Genomic DNA, 22,966 nt, shown 5'->3' with positions numbered 1-22,966 from the left:
ACAAAACAACAAAAGTAAACACCCCACAACCTCGAAAATTGACAACACAACCCATCATCCACGCCTCTAGGTTGATACAACAAAAAGAAAAGAAAAATAAAGTCCTAATTAGAGAGAGAGGAATAATTGCTTTTATCCAATTGCTGCCAGTTAGAAGGCTAAGCTCCTCCAACTTGGTCTCCTAGCAACCCAATAAAAAACAATTAAAAACACTAAAAAAATAATACAAGAAAATACTATAATAACAGAAAATAACTAAAAAATAATACAAGAAAATAATAAAATATAATAAATAAAAATATAATTTACAATGAAATTAATAAAAACATTGCAAATAACGTCAAATAAAAATTACACAACAATTTTTAACCAATATCGCCACCACTTTGCCACAGCAACGTGTGGCCGGGCACAGCTAGTATATATATATATATATATCTCTTCCAGGAATGAATGATATTTAGTGCCGAACTCTCTTCTAACACACATGAGAGTCTCAACCCATTCAACACAACTACTTTGCGCCACGGAAACAACAAAGTTTCTGGAACAAAACAAAACAAAACAAAAAAATCTGGGCCAGCTAACACCTCCCAACCAAGGATTCCCGCAGGCAGATTTGTTTTTCTATCCCGCCACATTTACCTCCAACAGACTAGAGTTCCTTCTCCCACCCTGGACATCATTCCATAGGGATATACTGTATATATGAACCCCTGTTGCCTAGTTAGTTCCCAACAGACCTCACCACCTCTGAGGATGGCCAGACAGCTCAGAAAATTCACAGCAGCCCTATTATTAGGATTATTTCTACACGAGTGAATGATAATTAGTGCCTGCCTGTCTTCCAGCAGTGAATGTTATTTGGTGTACAGTGTTCACTCACTTATTGCTTACGTTCCAGGACCATCCACAATAAGTGAAAATCCACAAAGTAGGGACACTATATTTATTTTAATATTTATACATTATTGTAGTAAATACACCATTTTAATCGTGTGTTGATAAATCGCCTCCTTCTCCTCCCGTTCTCACTTGGGCTCTTTTTCTCTCCCTTCGGCTTAGGCTATAAATTGTGATTTTTTATGATTTATGATAGTCTTTTAGAGTTTATAGAAAAACCGAGAAACAGCAAATCCGCAAAAAGTGAACCGCAAAGTAGTGAGAGAACACTGTATTCAATGAATAAGACTTTTCTACCCATCAACTCGTGCAATTCTGCGCATTCACTCCTGGGAATGAATGCTATTTGATGCCGAACTCCCTTCTAGCTTCAGGCACTCTTCAGGGCATTCCGTGTCTAATATTCTTCTAAGGAGTGGATATTTTTCGATTAATAAGACTTTTCTACTACTCAGTGTATAATATGGAGTGAATAATTTTATTAGTCAAGTCTATGCAATGCATTCAGTGTATAAGGTAAAGGTAAAGGTTTCCCCTGACGTTAAGTCCAGCCGTACCCGACTCGGGGTTGGTGCTCATCTCCATTTCTAAGCCGAAGAGCCGGCGTTGTCCGTAGACACCTCCAAGGTCATGTGGCCACTGCCGTGACTGCATGGAGCGCTGTTACCTTCCTGCCGGAGCAGTACCTATTGATCTACTCACACTCTGGGGGTTGGTGCTCATCTCCATTTCTAAGCCGATGAGCCGGCGTTGTCCGTAGACACCTCCAAGGTCATGTGGCCACGGGAAGGACTGCATGGAGTGCCGTTACCTTCCCACCGGAGCAGTACCTATTGATCTACTCACACTCTGGGGGTTGGTGCTCATCTCCATTTCTAAGCCGATGAGCCGGCGTTGTCCGTAGACACCTCCAAGGTCATGTGGCCACTGCCGTGACTGCATGGAGCGCTGTTACCTTCCTGCAGGAGCAGTACCTATTGATCTACTCACACTCTGGGGGTTGGTGCTCATCTCCATTTCTAAGCCGAAGAGCTGGCGTTGTCCACAGACATGTCCGTAGACATGCTTAAAATTTTATATAATGTGATTTTATTTTGCAATGGTACCTGTTTTATATGAATCGTTGTTTTGTAGATTGTTTTATATGAATTGTTGTTTTTACATTGTTTTTAGGCATTGATTTTTTGCCTATTTACTGTAAGCCGCTTTGAGTCCCCTCGGGGAGAAAGCCGGGGTAAAAGTGATGTTAATAATAAATAATAATAATCTCCAGGTCATGTGGCCACTGGCATGACTGTAAGGAGCACTTTTACCTTCCCGCCAATAGGAGCGGTACCTATTGATCTACTCACATTGGCATGTTTTGTTTTGTTTTTAAATAATTTTATTGAGTTTCCAGATAATATTTTCAGTGAGATTGTGAGAACAAACAAAGTCATTGAAAGTATAAGTGCAGTGAGCTAATAAAAGGGGGAAAGGGAAAAGGAAGGGAAGAAAGAAAGGAGAAAGAAATAAGACAAAAAAACAAAAAACAAAAAAATTAAAAAATAAAATAAAAGAAATAAAAAATAAAATTTGTCACTTCGATCTTTTACACAGATACTTGAAGTAGTTACAGTCCTTAGTCCATTTCTTTAATCATCTATTCATATTGTCTAAGTCAATATTGGCATGTTTTTGAACTGCTAGGTTGGCAGAAGCTGGGGCTAACAGCGGGCGCTCACTCCGCTCCCGGGATTCGAACCTGGGACCTTTCTGTCTGCAAGTGCAGCAGCTCAGCGCTTTAACACACTGTGCCATCAGCGTAGCAGCGTATATTGAACATTCTTCCAGGAAGGAAGGGCATTGAGTGCCCAACTCATTTCCCACACAAATGCGAGTCCCAACCCACTCAAGACACAGAAACAACACGTGTTGTGGAGGAGGAGGGAAACCCCTTCCCAAGCGAGATCTGCACGACTCGAGAGGAAGGAAGGAAGGACCCTTCCCAACCGGGAACAGAACACAGTTCCCGAACTTGGGCACAGACGGAGTGTGAGTCTGAGTGTGGGATGGAGGGTGGGAGAGAGGGAAGGAGCCCAGTCCCTACCTCGGAAGGCCAGGCTGGCAACGGGGTCCACGGGGCTGTGGGATGGAGGGATGGGAGAGAGGGAAGGAGCCCAGTCCCTACCTCGGAAGGCCAGGCTGGCAACGGGGTCCACGGGGCTGTGGGACGGAGGGATGGGAGAGAGGGGAGGAAAGAAGGGAGGAGCCCAGTCCCTACCTCGGAAGGCCAGGCTGGCAACGGGGTCCACGGGGCTGCCGCCGCGCTTCTTCTCGGCCCCGGGCGGGGGGGCCAGGCTGGAGGCCCGCACCGCCACGCACCGCAGCATCGCCCACCCAGGACAGGATGCCCGGGCAAAGGGGAGGGGCCTGGGAAAAGAAGGGAGGAGGGGCCACGCCCACGGACACGCCCACAGCAGCCACGCCACGCCCACGGGCCCCGCAGCAGGACCACCCGCCCCACGCGTGCTCCGCCCGACTCTCGCCGCAGGGAGCCCCAAAGGACTGGCCAGCTAGCCAACACACACACACACACACACACACACACACACACTCTCTCTCCCTCTCTCCCTTCCATCTCTCTGTCATCTGTCAATCTCTCAATCTGTCTATCCACCCATCCATCTTTCTATCTACCGTGTTTCCCCGAAAATAAGACAGTGTCTTATCTTATTTTATTTTATATTCGCTTATCCAACGTTCTGCCAGTCTGTTTATGTTGGATAAGGGAGGCTCTACTGTATATACATATACACACATTTAGAGTCTCACTTATCCAAGTAGCTTATCTATTACCGTGTTTACCCGAAAATAAGACAGTCTCTTATCTTATTTTATTTTATATTCGCTTATCCAACGTTCTGCCAGTCTGTTTATGTTGGATAAGGGAGGCTCTACTGTATATACATATACACACATTTAGAGTCTCACTTATCCAAGTAGCTTATCTATTACCGTGTTTACCCGAAAATAAGACAGTCTCTTATCTTATTTTATTTTATATTCGCTTATCCAACGTTCTGCCAGTCTGTTTATGTTGGATAAGGGAGACTCTACTGTATATATATATATACACACATTTAGAGTCTCACTTATCCAAGTAGCTTATCTATTACCGTGTTTACCCGAAAATAAGACAGTCTCTTATCTTATTTTATTTTATATTCGCTTATCCAACGTTCTGCCAGTCTGTTTATGTTGGATAAGGGAGACTCTACTGTATATATATATATACACACATTTAGAGTCTCACTTATCCAAGTAGCTTATCTATTACCGTGTTTACCTGAAAATAAGACAGTCTCTTATCTTATTTTATTTTATATTCGCTTATCCAACGTTCTGCCAGTCTGTTTATGTTGGATAAGGGAGACTCTACTGTATATATATATACACACATTTAGAGTCTCACTTATCCAAGTAGCTTATCTATTACCGTGTTTCCCCGAAAATAAGACAGTGTCTTATCTTATTTTATTTTATATTCGCTTATCCAACGTTCTGCCAGTCTGTTTATGTTGGATAAGGGAGACTCTACTGTATATATATATACACACATTTAGAGTCTCACTTATCCAAGTAGCTTATCTATTACCGTGTTTCCCCGAAAATAAGACAGTGTCTTATCTTATTTTATTTTATATTCGCTTATCCAACGTTCTGCCAGTCTGTTTATGTTGGATAAGGGAGACTCTACTGTATATATATATACACACATTTAGAGTCTCACTTATCCAAGTAGCTTATCTATTACCGTGTTTCCCCGAAAATAAGACAGTCTCTTATCTTATTTTATTTTATATTCGCTTATCCAACGTTCTGCCAGTCTGTTTATGTTGGATAAGGGAGACTCTACTGTATATATATATATACACACATTTAGAGTCTCACTTATCCAAGTAGCTTATCTATTACCGTGTTTACCTGAAAATAAGACAGTGTCTTATCTTATTTTATTTTATATTCGCTTATCCAACGTTCTGCCAGTCTGTTTATGTTGGATAAGGGAGACTCTACTGTATATATATATACACACATTTAGAGTCTCACTTATCCAAGTAGCTTATCTATTACCGTGTTTCCCCGAAAATAAGACAGTGTCTTATCTTATTTTTTGCTCCCAAAGATGCGCTAGGTCTTATTTTCAGGGAATGTCTTATTTTTCCATGAAGAAGAATTCACATTTATGGTTGAACAAAAAAATGAGCATTGATTCTATACTGTACAGTAGTTGTCATCACAAACCAACATAACCAAACCAGACAAACTGTGACTTCTGTCAAGAATTTCTTGTTACTACAGTAGAGTCTCACTAATCCAAGCCTCGCTTATCCAAGCCTCTGGATAATCCAAGCCATTTTTGTAGTCAATGTTTTCAATATATCGTGATTTTTTGGTGCTAAATTCATAAATACAGTAATTACTACATAGCATTACTGCGTATTGAACTACTTTTTCTGTCAAATTTGTTGTCTAACATGATGTTTTGGTGCTTAATTTGTAAAATCATAACCTATTTTGATGTTTAATAGGCTTTTCCATAATCCCTCCTTATTATCCAAGATATTCGCTTATCCAAGCTTCTGCCGGCCCGTTTAGCTTGGATTAGTGAGACTCTACTGTACCATTATTTCCATATACAACTGGTATATACATTTACCAATCCTGCACGCTATGGTGTTTTGTTTGGCGGGCGCCGGGCATGCTTCCAAACAAAAACTTTGCTAGGTCTTACTTTCAGGGGAGGCCTTATATTTAGCAATTCAGCAAAACCTCTACTAGGTCTTATTTTCTGGAGATGTCTTATTTTGGGGAAAACAGGGTACTATCCATCTATCTATGATCTGGAGCCTCCAGTGGCCTAGCGGATAAAAGCCTCGTGACTTGAAGGTTGGGCTGCTGACCTGAAGGCTGCCAGGTTCGAATCCCACCCGGGGAGAGCGCAGATGAGCTCCCTCTGTCAGCTCCAGCTCCATGCGGGGACATGAAAGAAGCCTCCCACAAGGATGGTAAAAACATCAAAACATCCAGGCAATGTCCTTGCAGACGGCCAATTCTCTCACACCAGAAGCAACTCCAGTTGCTCCTGACACGGAAAAAAAAATTATCTATCATTTATCATCTATCTATCATATAGCTATATACTGTCAATCTAACCATTTATCTATCAATCTAACTATAATCTATCTCTTCATCCATCACCTATCTATAATTTAGCCATTATTTATCAACTATCCATCACCTGTCATCTGTCATTTATATAACTGTCATCGATAATCTGTCATTTATCTATCATTTATCTATCTACTATCTATCCACTATCATCTATCTACTATCTGCCTACCTCATCTATCTATCTATCCACTATCATCTATCATTTATCTATCTACTATATGTCTATCCACTATCATCTATCTACTATCTACCTACCTATCATCTATCTATCTATCCACTATCATCTATCATTTATCTATCTACTATATGTCTATCCACTATCATCTATCTACTATCTACCTACCTATCATCTATCTATCTATCCACTATCATCTATCATTTATCTATCTACTATATGTCTATCCACTATCATCTATCTACTATCTACCTACCTATCATCTATCTATCTATCCACTATCATCTATCATTTATCTATCTACTATATGTCTATCCACTATCATCTATCTACTATCTACCTACCTATCATCTATCTATCTATCCACTATCATCTATCATTTATCTATCTACTATATGTCTATCCACTATCATCTATCTACTATCTGCCTACCTCATCTATCTATCTATCCACTATCATCTATCATTTATCTATCTACTATATGTCTATCCACTATCATCTATCTACTATCTACCTACCTATCATCTATCTATCTATCCACTATCATCTATCATTTATCTATCTACTATATGTCTATCCACTATCATCTATCTACTATCTGCCTACCTCATCTATCTATCTATCCACTATCATCTATCATTTATCTATCTACTATATGTCTATCCACTATCATCTATCTACTATCTACCTACCTATCATCTATCTATCTATCCACTATCATCTATCATTTATCTATCTACTATATGTCTATCCACTATCATCTATCTACTATCTACCTACCTATCATCTATCTATCTATCCACTATCATCTATCATTTATCTATCTACTATATGTCTATCCACTATCATCTATCTACTATCTGCCTACCTCATCTATCTATCTATCCACTATCATCTATCATTTATCTATCTACTATATGTCTATCCACTATCATCTATCTACTATCTACCTACCTATCATCTATCTATCTATCCACTATCATCTATCATTTATCTATCTACTATATGTCTATCCACTATCATCTATCTACTATCTACCTACCTATCATCTATCTATCTATCCACTATCATCTATCATTTATCTATCTACTATATGTCTATCCACTATCATCTATCTACTATCTGCCTACCTCATCTATCTATCTATCCACTATCATCTATCATTTATCTATCTACTATATGTCTATCCACTATCATCTATCTACTATCTACCTACCTATCATCTATCTATCTATCCACTATCACCTATCATTTATGTATCTACTATCTATCTATATCATCTAAGTGTCATTTATCTATAATCTATAATATATCTATCTATCATCTATCATTTATCTATCTACCTATCTATTTATCATCTATCTATCTACCATCTATCTACCTATCTATTTATCACCTATCTACCTATCTATCTATCCATTTATCTATCTATTATCTATCTATGATCTATCTATCCACCACCCATCTATCTTCCATCTATCTATGTATCATTATCTATCTCTTATCTATCTATTCATCATCTATCATCTATCATTTATCTATCTACCATCGAGCTATCCATTGTCTATCTATTCTCTACCTATCCATCCTCTGTCTATGATCTATCTATCTATCTATCATCTATCTATCATTTCTCTATCTAACTTCTATCCATCATCTATCTATCTACCATATATTTATTTACTATCTCTCTATCCTCTACCTATCTATCATCTATCTATCTATCCATCATCTATGTATCATCTATCCACTACCTATTTGCCATCTATCTATCTATGTATCTATCTATCACCTATCTATCAATCCATCCATCCATTTATCATGTATTTCTCTACCATCTTTCCATCTATCTACCTGTCATCCATCAGGAAAATAAGGTGCCCTCAAAGCGCAGACCCCTGAAGGCTATGCAGTCCAACCCAACTCTCCCATTGGATGATACAATCCAAGCACTCCCAACAGATGGCCAGCCAGCCTCTCAATAATAATAATAATAATAATAATAATAAGAAGAAGAAGAAGAAGAAGAAGAAGAAGAAGAAGAAGAAGAACATCATACAATCATAAGTTTAGGAGACACACGTAAGGATCATCCAGTTCAACTTCCTCATATCATGCAGGAGGACACAATCCAACCACTCCTGACAGATGGCCATCCAATATCTGCACAATAATAATACACATCGAATCATAGCATCAGACAGTTAGGAGACACACCTAAAGGCCATCCACTCCAACTCAACTCTGCCATGGAGGACACAATCCAAGCACTCCCAACAGATGGCCACCCAGCCTCTCAATAATAAGAAGAATAAGAATATTGTACAATCCTAAGGTTAGCAGATACCCCTAAGGATCATCCAGTTCAACTTCCTTATATCATGCAGGAGGACACAATCCAACCACTCCTGACAGATGGCCATCCAATATCTGCACAATAATAACACACATCGAATCATAGCATCAGACAGTTAGGAGACACCCCTAAAGGCCATCCACTCCAACTCAACTCTGCCATGGAGGACACAATCCAAGCACTCCCAACAGATGGCCACCCAGCCTCTCAATAATAAGAAGAATAAGAATATTGTACAATCCTAAGGTTAGCAGATACCCCTAAGGATCATCCAGTTCAACTTCCTTATATCATGCAGGAGGACACAATCCAACCACTCCTGACAGATGGCCATCCAATATCTGCACAATAATAATACACATCGAATCATAGCATCAGACAGTTAGGAGACACCCCTAAAGGCCATCCAGTCCAACCCAATTCTGCCATGGAGGACACAATCCAAGCACTCCCAACAGATGGCCACCCAGCCTCTCAATACTAATACTACTACTACTAATAATAACAACAACATTCAATCCTAAGGGTTGGAGTGACCCCTAAGGATCATCCAGATCAACTTCCTTCTACCATGCAGGAGGACACAATCCAAGCGCTCCTGACAGATGGCCCCCTTTCTTTGGGGTCCTGGGTTGAAGCTCCAGCACCCTTTGGCTGTGCACTGCTGCCCCCTTCTGCGCCCCACTTTCAAGCCAGGAACACAACATTGTCCAAATGTTTATGCATAGTGTTATTCACAGATGAAACTCAACATTTCTCCCTCGGAATCCCAAGGGCCCCTAGCCGGAGGCATTGAAGACCCCCAACGTCTTAGGCGATCCCTCGTAGCTCGAGGATGATGGTCCTCCGAGTCTAGTCCCTTGGTGGTGGAGGCCTAGGTGGCTGTGGAGACCTATCCTTGACCCACATGTTCCTCCCTAGTGAGGACATCGGTTTCCAAGCAGACGTAGGTCCTGGTCAGGGTTGGCTTGAAGCACCTTCTTCCTCTTGGCACATTTCTCCTTTTCGCCCTCCATTCATTCGTGCCTCTTCCAGTTCCACAGCACTGCTGGTCACAGCTGACCTCCAATCAGAGCACTCAAGGGCCAGGGCTTCCCAGTTCTCAGTGTCTTTCCATCTCTTTTCCTGTCCACCAACATTACGTTTCCCGTGTTGTCGAAGGCTTTCATGGCCAGGATCACAGGGTTGTTGTATGTTTTCTGGGCTGTCTGGCCATGTTCCAGAAGTATTCTCTCCTGACGTTTCCCCCACATCTATGGCAGGCGTGTTCAGAGGTTGTGAGGCATGGAGAAACTAAGCAAGGAAGGTTTATATATACAGTAGAGTCTCTCTTATCCAACGTAAACGGGCCGGCAGAACGTTGGATAAGTGAATATGTTGGATAATAAGGAGAGATTAAGGAAAAGCCTATTAAACATCAAATTAGGTTATGATTTTACAAATTAAGCACCAAAACATCATATTAGACAACAAATTTGGCAGAAAAAGTAGTTCAATACGCAGTAATGCTATGTAGTAATTACTGTATTTATGAATTTAGCACCAAAACATCACAATGTATTGAAAACATTGACTACAAAAATGCGTTGGATAATCCAGAACGTTGGATAAGCGAGTGTTGGATAAGTGAGACTCTACTGTATCTGTGGGAAGTCCAGGGTGAGAGAAGAACTCTTGTCAGTTGGAGGCCAGCGTGAATGTTGCAGCTAATCACCTTGATTAGCATTGAATAGCTTCATCTCCTGGCTTCTTCCTGCCTGGGGGAATCCTTTGTTAGCTGCCCCTAGTTCCCATGTCTCAGAGTGTTGCTTCTTATTTACTGTTCTAATTTTTGAGTTTTTAAAAAACTTTTTAAAAACTTTTTTAAAAACTTTTTTACTGGTAGCCAGATTTTGTTCATTTTCATGGTTTCCTCCTTTCTGTTGAAGTTGTCCACATTATGTTTCCCGTTCTTGAGTTGGGAGTAGAGTCACTGCTTTGGGAGACAATGGTGATCTCTGGACATTCGGACAACGTGGACAGTCCAGTGGAATTGATGGCGTAGGAGCGTGGTTCCAGGGCTGGTGGTCTTGGCTTCTTCTTCCTGAACGCTGACATTTGTCCGCCTGTCTTCCCAAGAGATTGGCAGGATTATTCGGAGGCAACGCTGGTGGAATTGTTCCAGGAAGTGAGTGTGACGCCTGCAGCTCTTTGATTGAGGGTGCGACTTCAGCTCACCAAACAGGGATTCCCCTAGGCATAACACAGCCAGGCATCGAAGCTGCAAGGCTATTCAGTGCAATTCAACCAGACCAGGGGTCCTCAAACTTTTAAAGTGGAGGGCCGATTCATGGTCCCTCAGATTGTTGAGGGGCCGAATTATCATTTGGGGAAAAAAATGAACAAATTCCTATGCTCACTGCACATGTCTTATTTGTAGTGCAAAAAAAAAACCCCAGCAACAATTACTTATTTATTTACTTATTTATTTACTTATTTATTTATTTACTATATTTATACCCCACCCTCTTTCACCCCGAAGGGGACTCAGAGCGGCTTACAAGTTGTATGTACATACAATATATTATATTATATATATATATATTATATTATTAGCATAGCACAATATTAGCATTATATATTACTATATTGAACTATACCACTATACCGTAATATTATTAGTAATATTACCTTTACCTATATAATATTTAATTAATATTATTATTATATCGTATTATTATTATTAGCCACCCTGAGTCCCCTATTGGGTGAGAAAGGCGGGTTAGAAATACTGAAATAAATAAATATTATATTTTATTACATTATAATATTATTATCAATATTATATGTATACACAATACATTATACTAGCTGTGCCCGGCCACGCGTTGCTGTGGCAAAGTGGTGGTGGTATCGGTTAAAACTTGTTGTGGAATTTTTATTTGACGTTATTTGTATTTTTTAAAATTAATTTTATTGTCACTTATCTTTTTTATTTATTATATTTTATTATTTTGTTGTATTATTTTTAGTCATTTTGTTATAGTATTTTATTGTATTAATTATTTTAGTGTTTTTCATAATTTTTATTGTATTATTTGTATTTATTTTTTTATCATTATTTTATTAACACTGGGCTGAGTGGGTTGCTAGGAGACCAAGTGGGCGGAGCTTAGCCTTCTAACTGGCAGCAATTGGATAAAAGCAATTATTCCTCTCCCTCTAATTAGGACTTTATTTTTCTTTTCTTTTTGTTGTATCAACCTAGAGGCATGGATGAGGGGTTGTGATGTCAATTTTCGAGGTTGTGGGGTGTTTACTTTTGTTGTTTTGTCCGCTGCCGTGATGCCATCACTCTTTTATATATATAGATTATTACCATATCATTCATTTACAATATTTAAAAATAAAAATAATTTTAGCCAACATACTGTAAACTTATCAGGATTTCAGTGGGAAGTGTGGGCCTGCTTCTGGCCAATGAGATCATCAAGTAGGATTGTTGTTGTTGTGCCTTCAAATCATTTCAGACTTTGGGCGAGCCTACGTCTAAAACTGAGGGCGGGGGCCAGGTCAATGGCCTTGGAGGGCCGCATCCGGCCCCCGGGCCTTAGTTTGGGGACCCCTGAACCAGACCAACAAAGGATTAACCTTGGTAGAAGGCGGACAGGCTTTGAAGCAGCGATACTACTCTGTACTATTGAAGCCGACCAACCAAAGATTCCCCTAGGTAGCAAGCAGCCAGGCTTTGAAGCAGCGAGGCTATTCGTTGCAATTCTAGCAGCCCAACAAAAACCATTCCCCTGGAACGCAAGTACCCAGCCTTCCAAGCAGCAAACCTATTGCGTCGCATTCTAACTCACCAAACAAGGATTCCCATAAGAAGAAAACGGCCAGGCTTTGAGGCTGCAAGGCTATTCACTGCTCTCCCACCTGGCCAACAAAGGATTCCCATAAGCCACAGCAACACGTGGCTGGGCAAAGCTAGTAGCTTTATAAACTCACAAAGAGATGGACAAGGACCCCGATCCTTCCCTGCTTTGCCCCATTGATACCCCCCCCCCCGGGACCACCTGTTGCAAGGAAAGGGAGGGAGGGAGGGAAGGGGGGGGCCTTGCTATTTGCACCTAAGGGTTTAGGCCAGGGGTCCCCAAACTAAGGCCGGGGGCCGGATGCGGCCCTCCAAGGCCATTGACCTGGCCCCCGCTCTCAGTTTTAGGCTCTCCCAAAGTCTGAAATGACTTGAAGGCACAACAACAATCCTACTTGACGATCTCATTGGCCAGAAACAGGCCCACACTTCCCACTGAAATCCTGATAAGTTTACAGTATGTTGGTTAAAATTATTTTTATTTTTAAATATTGTTTTTTTTCATTTACCAATCTTGTAAATGAAATATTGTAAATGAATGATATGGTAATAATATAATATATTGTAATACATGTTGATAATAAATATTATAATGTAATACAATATAATATTTATTTATTTATTACAGTATTTCTACCCCCGCCTTTCTCACCCAATAGGGGACTCAGGGCGGATAATAATAATAATAATAATAATAATAATAATAATAATAATAATAATAATACAATATAATAATATTGTATAATATAGTAATATTAATTATATATTATATATTAAATGTAATATTACTAATAATATTACGGTATTCTGGTATAGTGCAATATAGTAATATACTAGCTGTGCCCGGCCACGCGTTGCTGTGGCAAAGTGGTGGTGGTATTGGTGAAAAATTGTTGTGTAATTTTTATTTGATGTTATTTGTATTTTTTAATTAATTTTATTATATGTTATCTTTTTATTATATTTTATTATTTTCTTGTATTATTTTAGTTATTTTCTGTTATTATAGTATTTTACTGTATTAATCTTTTGGTGTTTGAATTTTTTTAGTGTTTTTTATTATTTTTTATTGGGTTGCTAGGAGACCAAGTTGGAGGAGCTTAGCCTTCTAACTGGCAGCAATTGGATAAAAGCAATTATTCCTCTCCCTCTAATTAGGACTTTATTTTTCTTTTCTTTTTGTTGTATCAACCTAGAGCCGTGGATGATGGGTTGTGTTGTCAAATTTCGAGGTTGGGGGGGCCTGTAGTTTTGTTGTTTTGTCGGTTGCCGTGATGCCATCACTCTTTTATATATATAGATAATGCTAATATTGTGCTATGCTAATAACACAATATATTGTATGTACATACAACTTGTAAGCCGCTCTGAGTCCCCCTCGGGGTGAGAGAGGGTGGGGTAGAAATGTAATAAATAAATAAGTAATTGTTGCTGGAGTTTTGTTTTTGTTTTTTGCACTACAAATAAGACATGTGCAGTGAGCATAGGGATTTGCTCGTTTTTTTTTTTTTTTTTTTCAAATGATAATTCGGCCCCTCAACAATCTGAGGGACCAAGTTTGAGGACCCCTGGTTTAGGCAATCCTCTGGGATTGGAGATTAGAAGCCCAAATATTGGTGTAAGTGCATGAGGCCCGCAGACAGAAACTCCCCTGGACAGGCATCAGGAGGCTTAAGCCGGGCCTGGCTCAAAGCAAATAAGCTTCACCGACCAAAATGCTGCAAAACTTGCTTTTGCAAAGGCACCGGTTTCCATAAACCCCGTTGTTTGTGTGGAGCTGTTTCTGCCGATTGTGTGTAAAAGGAAACTCTTCCAAAGGACGGATCGTGCAAACGGGAACCAGGCGGCATCGATCAACTATGGATTGGCTCCAGGTTGCAAACAATGCATTCAGTTTGTCCCACTTGCTCCAAACCCAAGTCAGTGGGGTTTTGGTACAAACTTTTAGAATGTATTTGCTTTTGTTTCCGCATATGGCATTTGTAGGCTGCTTCTTCCCAAAGCAGTACCTATTTATCTACTCGCATTTGCATGTTTTCAAACTACTAGGTTGGTGTCTACTCACACTTGCATATTTTCGACCTGCTAGGTTGGCAGGAGCTAGGGCTGACAGACGGGAGCTCACCCTGTCTCGCGGATTCGAACTGCCGACTTTCAGGTCAGCAGTTCAGCGGGACAAGGAGTTAACCCACTGCGCCACCGTGGCCTAATAGTGTAATTCTCTGATCCACTGAGAGATGCAAGAGGCCTGGGTTCAAATCCCAAGGGAAACCCACAGGTTGGCCTCGGGAGAGTCACACTCTCTCAGCCTCGAGGAGAGAACAAGCAAAGGCCAACCTGCTCTGGACAGTTATTGCAATGCATTGGAAAGGTCTCGGAGGCAAACAACAGAACTTCCACTACTAGAATGGCATAAGCTCCTATTTCACAGAGGTAAATTGCATCCCCAGGGGCCAGATTTGCCATCATGACTCATTGCAAAATGATAAAATGGATAGACTGGGGGTGGTCTGGATGGCCTTGGGGGTCCCTTCCCACTCTAGTGGAAAGCATGGGCGGCCAGTGAAGTCTCCTCTGGAGGTTTGGAAGCCGAGGCTGGGTGGCCATCTGTCCAGAGGGATACGATTGTGTGCCTGGTATAATGGGGGTCAGTTTGGATGACCTTTGAGGTCCCTCCAACTCTAGCACTAAATAGACTTGTTTTGGGTCTGGTGGGGCCTGCAGGCTTGGAAGCAGAGGCCAAGTGGATATCTGTCGGGAGGGATTGGATTGTGTCTTCCCAGAGGACAAATTGGGGTTGGACTGGATGGCCTTTGGGAGACCCTTCCAATGCTAGGTTCCGATAATAAAGGCAGGCTGGATGGCCATCTGTCGGGAAGGCTTTGGTTGTGTCTTGGGAGCTGAAATGGATGAACCTTTGTTGCCTGGTCAAGGTGGCATTAGTGCTTCCCTGTCTTCACAGAATGAACTTGGCCTTTGCCATATCCTACTCCATCATTCTGGCCCCAAAACCTGCCTTGAATTACACATAAGGTTAGCTTATTCAGGATATATTATTCTATTCTATTATTATAATAAAATTGAGTCTAGATGGCCATCTCTCTAGAGGAATTGGACGGTTTCCCTGCCTGGTTGCATTGGGCTCAACTAGATGGCCTTTGGAGGGTGTCCTCCTGCTTGTCAGAAAGAATGAGGCTGGATTGGATGGCCTTTGGGGACCCTTTTCAATGCTAGGATCCCATGATTATAATAATAGAGAGTCTAGACGGCCAGGGATTGGACTGTCTTCCTGCCCGGCTGAATTGGGCTGGACTAGATGGCCTTTGGGGACCCCTTCCAAGGCTAGGATCCTATGATTATAATAATAGAGAGTCTAGATGGAAGGATCCCATGATAAAAATAAAATGAAAGGGAGGCTGGATGGCTATCTAAGGCAGGGGTCCCCAAACTTTTTAAACAGGGGGCCAGTTCACGATCCTTTGGACCGTTGGAGGGCCGGACTATAGTTGGCAACCGAGCAATATTAATAAATAATAATAATAATAATAATAATAATAATAGACCCTTGGGCCATTGAGTCCAACCCCCTTCTGCCTCTGTGCACCAAAAGCACAAGCAAAGCACCCCTGACAGATGGCCTCCCAGCCTCAATATTTATTATTATTATTATTATTATTATTATTATTATTATTATTAATACCCGGTGGTGATGGGCACACTGGGTGCTGTGCCAAAAGATCTCAGCCGGCATTTGGAAACAATAGACGTTGACAAAATTACGATCTGCCAACTGCAAAAGGCCACCCTGCTGGGATCTGCGCGCATCATCCGAAAATACATCTCACAGTCCTAAATGCTTGGGAAGTGTTCGACTTGTGATTTTGTGATATGAAATTCAGCATGTCTATCTTGTTTGCTGTGTAATAATAATAATAATAATAATAATAATAATAATAATAATAATAATAATAATAATAATAAGGGTTGTAAGAGAAGAAGAGACCCCTTGGGTCATTTAGCCCAACCCCCTTCTGCCCTTGTGCTGTGGGGGCCGGATAATTGGCTTCAATGGGCCACATCCGGCCCCCGGGCCTTAGTTTGGGGACCCCTGATCTAAGGACTGGAGTATGTCTTCCTGTCTGGCAGAAAGAATGGGGGTTGGACTGGATGGCCTTTGTGGGTCCCTTCCAATGCTAGGATTCCATTGTTATGATAATAGTCTAGATGACCACCTGTAGAAGGATTGCACCCTCTTCCTGGGTAGCTGAATTGGGCTGGACTAGATGGCCTCTGTGGGACCCTTCCAATGCTAGAATCCCATGATTATAATAATAGAGTCTAAACTAGGCACGGGCCAACTTTGGCTGTTGGGAATTGGGAGAGTTGAAGTCCAAAGCACCTGAAGGGAGGGCCGAAGTTGGCCCATGCCTTTTTAAGAGGGTCAGTCTGGATGGCCTTTGGGGGCCTCTTCCAATGCTAGGATTCCATTATTGTAATAAAAGAGAGTCTAGATGGCCATCTTTCTAGAGGGATTGGATTGTGTCTGCCTGCCTAGTTGAATTGGGCTGGACTAGATGACCTTTTGGGTGCCCCTTCCTTCCACTTCTCCCTCCCTCAGAATTGCACTCTCATCCCACCTAGAATCCCATGATTATAATAAGAGAGAGTCTAGATGACCTTCTCTCTGGAAGGATTGGACTGTCTTCCTGCCTGGCTGGATTGGGCTGGACTAGATGGCCTTTGGGGACCCCTTCAACTGTAGGATTCCATGCTTATAATAATAGTCTAGATGGCCATCTGTAGAGGGATTGGACTGTCTTCCTGCTTGGCAGAAAGAATGGGGGTTGGACTGGATGACCTTTGGGGGCCCCTTCCTTCCATTTCTCCCTCCCTCTGAATTGCACTCTCATCCCACCTAGAATCCTACTACTACTACTACTACTATTATTATTATTATTATTATTATTATTATGCTCCATGCAGTCATGCCTATGGTCACATGATCTTGGAGGTGTCTACAGGCAACGCCGGCTCTTCGGCTTAGAAATGGAGATGAGCACCAACCCTCCAGAGTCGGACACGAGTGGACTTAATGTCAGGGGAAACCTTTACCTTTCTATTATTATTATTATTATTAATAATAATAATAATAATATTGAGAGTCTAGATGGCCACTTGTCTAGAGGGATTAGACTGTTTTCCTGCCTGGCTGAACTGGGCTGGACTAGATGGCCTTTGGGTGCCCCTTCCTTCCACTTCTACTTCCCTCTGAACTGCACTCTCATCCCACCTAGGATCCTATTATTATTATTATTATTATTATTATTATTATAGAGAGTCTAGATGACCCTCTATCTAGGGATGAGACTGTCTTCCTGCCTGGCTGAACTGGGCCGGACTAGATGGCCTTTGGGTGCCCCTTCCTTCCACTTCTACTTCCCTCTGAACTGCACTCTCATCCCACCTAGGATCCTATTATTATTATTATTATTATTATTATAATAGAGAGTCTAGATGACCCTCTATCTAGGGATGAGACTGTCTTCCTGCCTGGCTGAACTGGGCCGGACTAGATGGCCTTTGGGTGCCCCTTCCTTCCACTTCTCCTTCCCTCTGAACTGCACTCTCATCCCACCTAGCATCCTATTATTATTATTATTATTATTATTATTATTATTATTATTATTATTATTATTATTATTATTATAATAGAGAGTCTAGATGACCCTCTGTCTAGGGATGAGACTGTCCTCCTGCCTGGCTGAACTGGGCTGGACTAGATGGCCTTTGGGTGCCCCTTCCTTCCACTTCTACTTCCCTCTGAACTGCACTCTCATCCCACCTAGGATCCTATTATTATTATTATTATTATTATTATAATAGAGAGTCTAGATGACCCTCTATCTAGGGATGAGACTGTCTTCCTGCCTGGCTGAACTGGGCCGGACTAGATGGCCTTTGGGTGCCCCTTCCTTCCACTTCTACTTCCCTCTGAACTGCACTCTCATCCCACCTAGGATTCTATTATTATTATTATTATTATTATTATTATTATTATTATTATATTATTATTATTATTATTATTATTATTATTATTATTATTATTATTATTATTATTATTATAGAGAGTCTAGATGACCCTCTGTCTAGGGATGAGACTGTCTTCCTGCCTGGCTGAACTGGGCTGGACTAGATGGCCTTTGGGTGCCCCTTCCTTCCACTTCTACTTCCCTCTGAACTGCACTCTCATCCCACCTAGGATTCTATTATTATTATTATTATTATTATTATTATTATTATTATTATTATTATTATTATTATTATTATTATTATAATAGAGAGTCTAGATGACCCTCTGTCTAGGGATGAGACTGTCTTCCTGCCTGGCTGAACTGGGCCGGACTAGATGGCCTTTGGGTGCCCCTTCCTTCCACTTCTACTTCCCTCTGAACTGCACTCTCATCCCACCTAGGATTCTATTATTATTATTATTATTATTATTATTATTATTATTATTATTATTATTATATTATTATTATTATTATTATTATTATTATTATTATTATAATAGAGAGTCTAGATGACCCTCTGTCTAGGGATGAGACTGTCTTCCTGCCTGGCTGAACTGGGCCGGACTAGATGGCCTTTGGGTGCCCCTTCCTTCCACTTCTCCTTCCCTCTGAACTGCACTCTCATCCCACCGAGGATCCTATTATTATTATTATTATTATTATTATTATTATTATTATTATTATTATTATTATTATTATAGAGAGTCTAGATGACCCTCTGTCTAGGGATGAGACTGTCTTCCTGCCTGGCTGAACTGGGCCGGACTAGATGGCCTTTGGGTGCCCCTTCCTTCCACTTCTCCTTCCCTCTGAACTGCACTCTCATCCCACCGAGGATCCTATTATTATTATTATTATTATTATTATTATTATTATTATTATTATTATTATAATAGAGGGTCTAGATGACCCTCTGTCTAGGGATGAGACTGTCTTCCTGCCTGGCTGAACTGGGCCGGACTAGATGGCCTTTGGGTGCCCCTTCCTTCCACTTCTACTTCCCTCTGAACTGCACTCTCATCCCACCTAGGATCCTATTATTATTATTATTATTATTATTATTATTATTATTATTATTATTATAATAGAGAGTCTAGATGACCCTCTGTCTAGGGATGAGACTGTCTTCCTGCCTGGCTGAACTGGGCCGGACTAGATGGCCTTTGGGTGCCCCTTCCTTCCACTTCTCCTTCCCTCTGAACTGCACTCTCATCCCACCTAGGATCCTATTATTATTATTATTATTATTATTATTATTATTATTATTATTATTATTATTATTATAATAGAGGGTCTAGATGACCCTCTGTCTAGGGATGAGACTGTCTTCCTGCCTGGCTGAACTGGGCCGGACTAGATGGCCTTTGGGTGCCCCTTCCTTCCACTTCTACTTCCCTCTGAACTGCACTCTCATCCCACCTAGGATCCTATTATTATTATTATTATTATTATTATTATTATTATTATTATTATTATTATAATAGAGAGTCTAGATGACCCTCTGTCTAGGGATGAGACTGTCTTCCTGCCTGGCTGAACTGGGCCGGACTAGATGGCCTTTGGGTGCCCCTTCCTTCCACTTCTCCTTCCCTCTGAACTGCACTCTCATCCCACCTAGGATCCTATTATTATTATTATTATTATTATTATTATTATTATTATTATTATTATTATTATTATAATAGAGAGTCTAGATGACCCTCTGTCTAGGGATGAGACTGTCTTCCTGCCTGGCTGAACTGGGCTGGACTAGATGGCCTTTGGGTGCCCCTTCCTTCCAGTTCTACTTCCCTCTGAACTGCACTCTCATCCCACCTAGCATCCTATTATTATTATTATTATTATTATTATTATAGAGAGTCTAGATGACCCTCTGTCTAGGGATGAGACTGTCTTCCTGCCTGGCTGAACTGGGCCGGACTAGATGGCCTTTGGGTGCCCCTTCCTTCCACTTCTACTTCCCTCTGAACTGCACTCTCATCCCACCTAGGATCCTATTATTATTATTATTATTAGAGAGAGTCTAGATGACCCTCTGTCTAGGGATGAGACTGTCTTCCTGCCTGGCTGAACTGGGCTGGACTAGATGGCCTTTGGGTGCCCCTTCCTTCCACTTCTACTTCCCTCTGAACTGCACTCTCATCCCACCTAGGATCCTATTATTATTATTATTATTATTATTATTATTATTATTATTATTATTATTATTATTATTATAGAGAGTCTAGATGACCCTCTGTCTAGGGATGAGACTGTCTTCCTGCCTGGCTGAACTGGGCCGGACTAGATGGCCTTTGGGTGCCCCTTCCTTCCACTTCCCATTCACTCTGGAGTGCACACTCATCCTGCTTCTGTCCACTCACCCCCGAAGAGCACGGAGCAATAGGCATCGCTGACATCCGTGTCCGGCGTCTGGACGTTCTGCGCGTGGAGGACGAAGACCCGCAGCATTTGGGGGGTCTGGGGGGTCCCGTGGCCCCTTCCTTCCTTCCTCCCTTTCCCTTTGAGCCCACTCCTTCCAAGGCAAGGCAGCAGAGCAGGGCTGGGCAGCAAGAGACAGACAGACAGAGTGACAGGCACTCCAAGCAGGCTCTTAAAGGGACAGCATCCCTTGGAAGGAGGACACCAGAGCAAGGCCCACTTTATATTATCACATTATTATAATTATAATTTATTACACTACTAGATGTGCCCGGCCACGCATTGCTGTGGCGTAGTCCTAAGCGGGGTTTTCTTCGTGGCATTCAAGCTGGCCAACAATGGAGTCCCCTAGGTACGACGCAGCCAGGCTTTGAAGCTGCAAGGCTATTCAATGGCATTCAAGTGGGCCAACAATACAATATCCCTAGGTATGAAGCAGCCAGGCTTTGAAGCTGCAAGGTCACTCCTTGGAAAGTGATGATGAGCATTGTGGCCAAATTTGGTGTGATTTGGCCCAGTGGTTTTGTTGTTAACTCGATCCTAATTATGCACCATATATATATATATACAGTAGAGTCTCACTTATCCAAGCTAAACGGGCCGGCAGAAGCTTGGATAAGCAAATATCTTGGATAATAAGGAGGGATTAAGGAAAAGCCTATTAAACCTCAAATTAGGTTATGGTTTTACAAATTAAGTACCAAAACATCATGTTTTACAACAAATTTGACAAAAAAAAAGCAGTTCAATACGCAGTAATGTTATGCTGTAATTACTGTATTTACGAATTTAGCACCAAACATATCACGATATATTGAAAACACTGACTACAAAAATGGCTTGGATAATCCAGAAACTTGGATAAGTGAGGCTTGGATAAGTGAGACTCTACTGTATATGTTTTTGTTTTTGTTCCTGGGTTTTTGTTCCTGGGTTATAAATGTCATTATTTCCTAATGGGTTCTATCCTAAAAACGTGGGCAAAGTTTATTAAACTGCACAAACTTTGTTATTATTGTGGGAGGGACGTCCTCCTGCTATGGCACCTTTTGCTCTAGTTTCCCAATGATTATTTATCTCATTGAGTCTCGACCAATTTAACATAGTTCAAGCCACAAAATTAAAGTTTCTGGAGGGAAAAAACTACTTCCAAAGTCAGGACCGCACAATTGAGATGTATTTCGTTGTCGAAGGCTTTCATGGCTGCAATCACTGGGTTGCTGAAAATTTTCCGGGCTTCTGGCCATGTTCCAGAAGCATCCTCTCCTGGTGTTTCACCCACATCAGTTTTTAATGTAGGTATCTACCCATGTGTGTAGGTTTTCTGTAAACTGCGTGGCCCAATTGTTGATTGGGTTTGCAGTCAGGGCCAGCTAATCACCTCCCAACAAAGGATTCCCCTAGGAAGGAAGCAGCCAAGCTTTGGAGCTGCAAAGCTATTCAATGCTAATCAAGGTGGGCAATGGCAACATTCACACCTGCCTCCAACAAACAAGAGTTCTTTCCTTCTCCCACCCTGGACATCATTCCACAATCATATATACAGTAGAGTCTCCCTTATCCAACATCCACTTATCCAACATTCTGGATTACCCAACACAGTCTGCCTTTTAGTAGTCAATGTTTTTGTAGTCAATGTTGTGATATTTTGGTACTAAATTCGTAAATACAGTAATTACTACATAGCATTACTGCATGTTGAATTACTTTTTCTATCAAATTTGTTGCTTAACATGATGTTTTGGTGCTTAATTTGTAAAATCATAACCTAATTTGATGTTTAATAGGCTTTTCCTTAATCCCTCCTTATCCAACATATTCGCTTATCCAACGTTCTGCCAGTCTGTTTATGTTGGATAAGGGAGACTCTACTGTATATATATATACACACATTTAGAGTCTCACTTATCCAAGTAGCTTATCTATTACCGTGTTTCCCCGAAAATAAGACAGTGTCTTATATTATTTTTTAC

At 41.1% G+C, this 22,966-nt stretch overlaps 1 protein-coding gene across 8 annotated transcripts in view; it reads right to left on the bottom strand.

The window, feature by feature from the left end:
• The window catches only part of dysf (dysferlin), a 312,999-nt gene extending 291,791 nt beyond the window's left edge, over positions 1-21,208 (bottom strand). For 2 of the 8 annotated variants that reach the window (XM_062983273.1, XM_062983274.1), the window contains exon 1: positions 20,936-21,208. In XM_062983273.1, coding sequence (XP_062839343.1) covers positions 20,936-21,023 — 88 coding nt within the window. In that variant the 5' untranslated portion in view covers positions 21,024-21,208. Of the gene's footprint in view, positions 1-2,992; positions 3,327-20,935 lie in introns of those variants that run through there. The other 6 variants (XM_062983267.1, XM_062983268.1, XM_062983269.1 and 3 more) reach the window with 4 other exon arrangements.
• Between the last annotated feature and the right edge of the window lie 1,758 nt (positions 21,209-22,966).

The sequence above is a fragment of the Anolis carolinensis genome, chromosome 5, assembly GCF_035594765.1.
Source record: "Anolis carolinensis isolate JA03-04 chromosome 5, rAnoCar3.1.pri, whole genome shotgun sequence".
NCBI lineage: Eukaryota > Metazoa > Chordata > Lepidosauria > Squamata > Dactyloidae > Anolis > Anolis carolinensis.
Note: the sequence above shows the minus strand (reverse complement) of the source record. Positions and strands in the feature narration are given on the sequence as shown.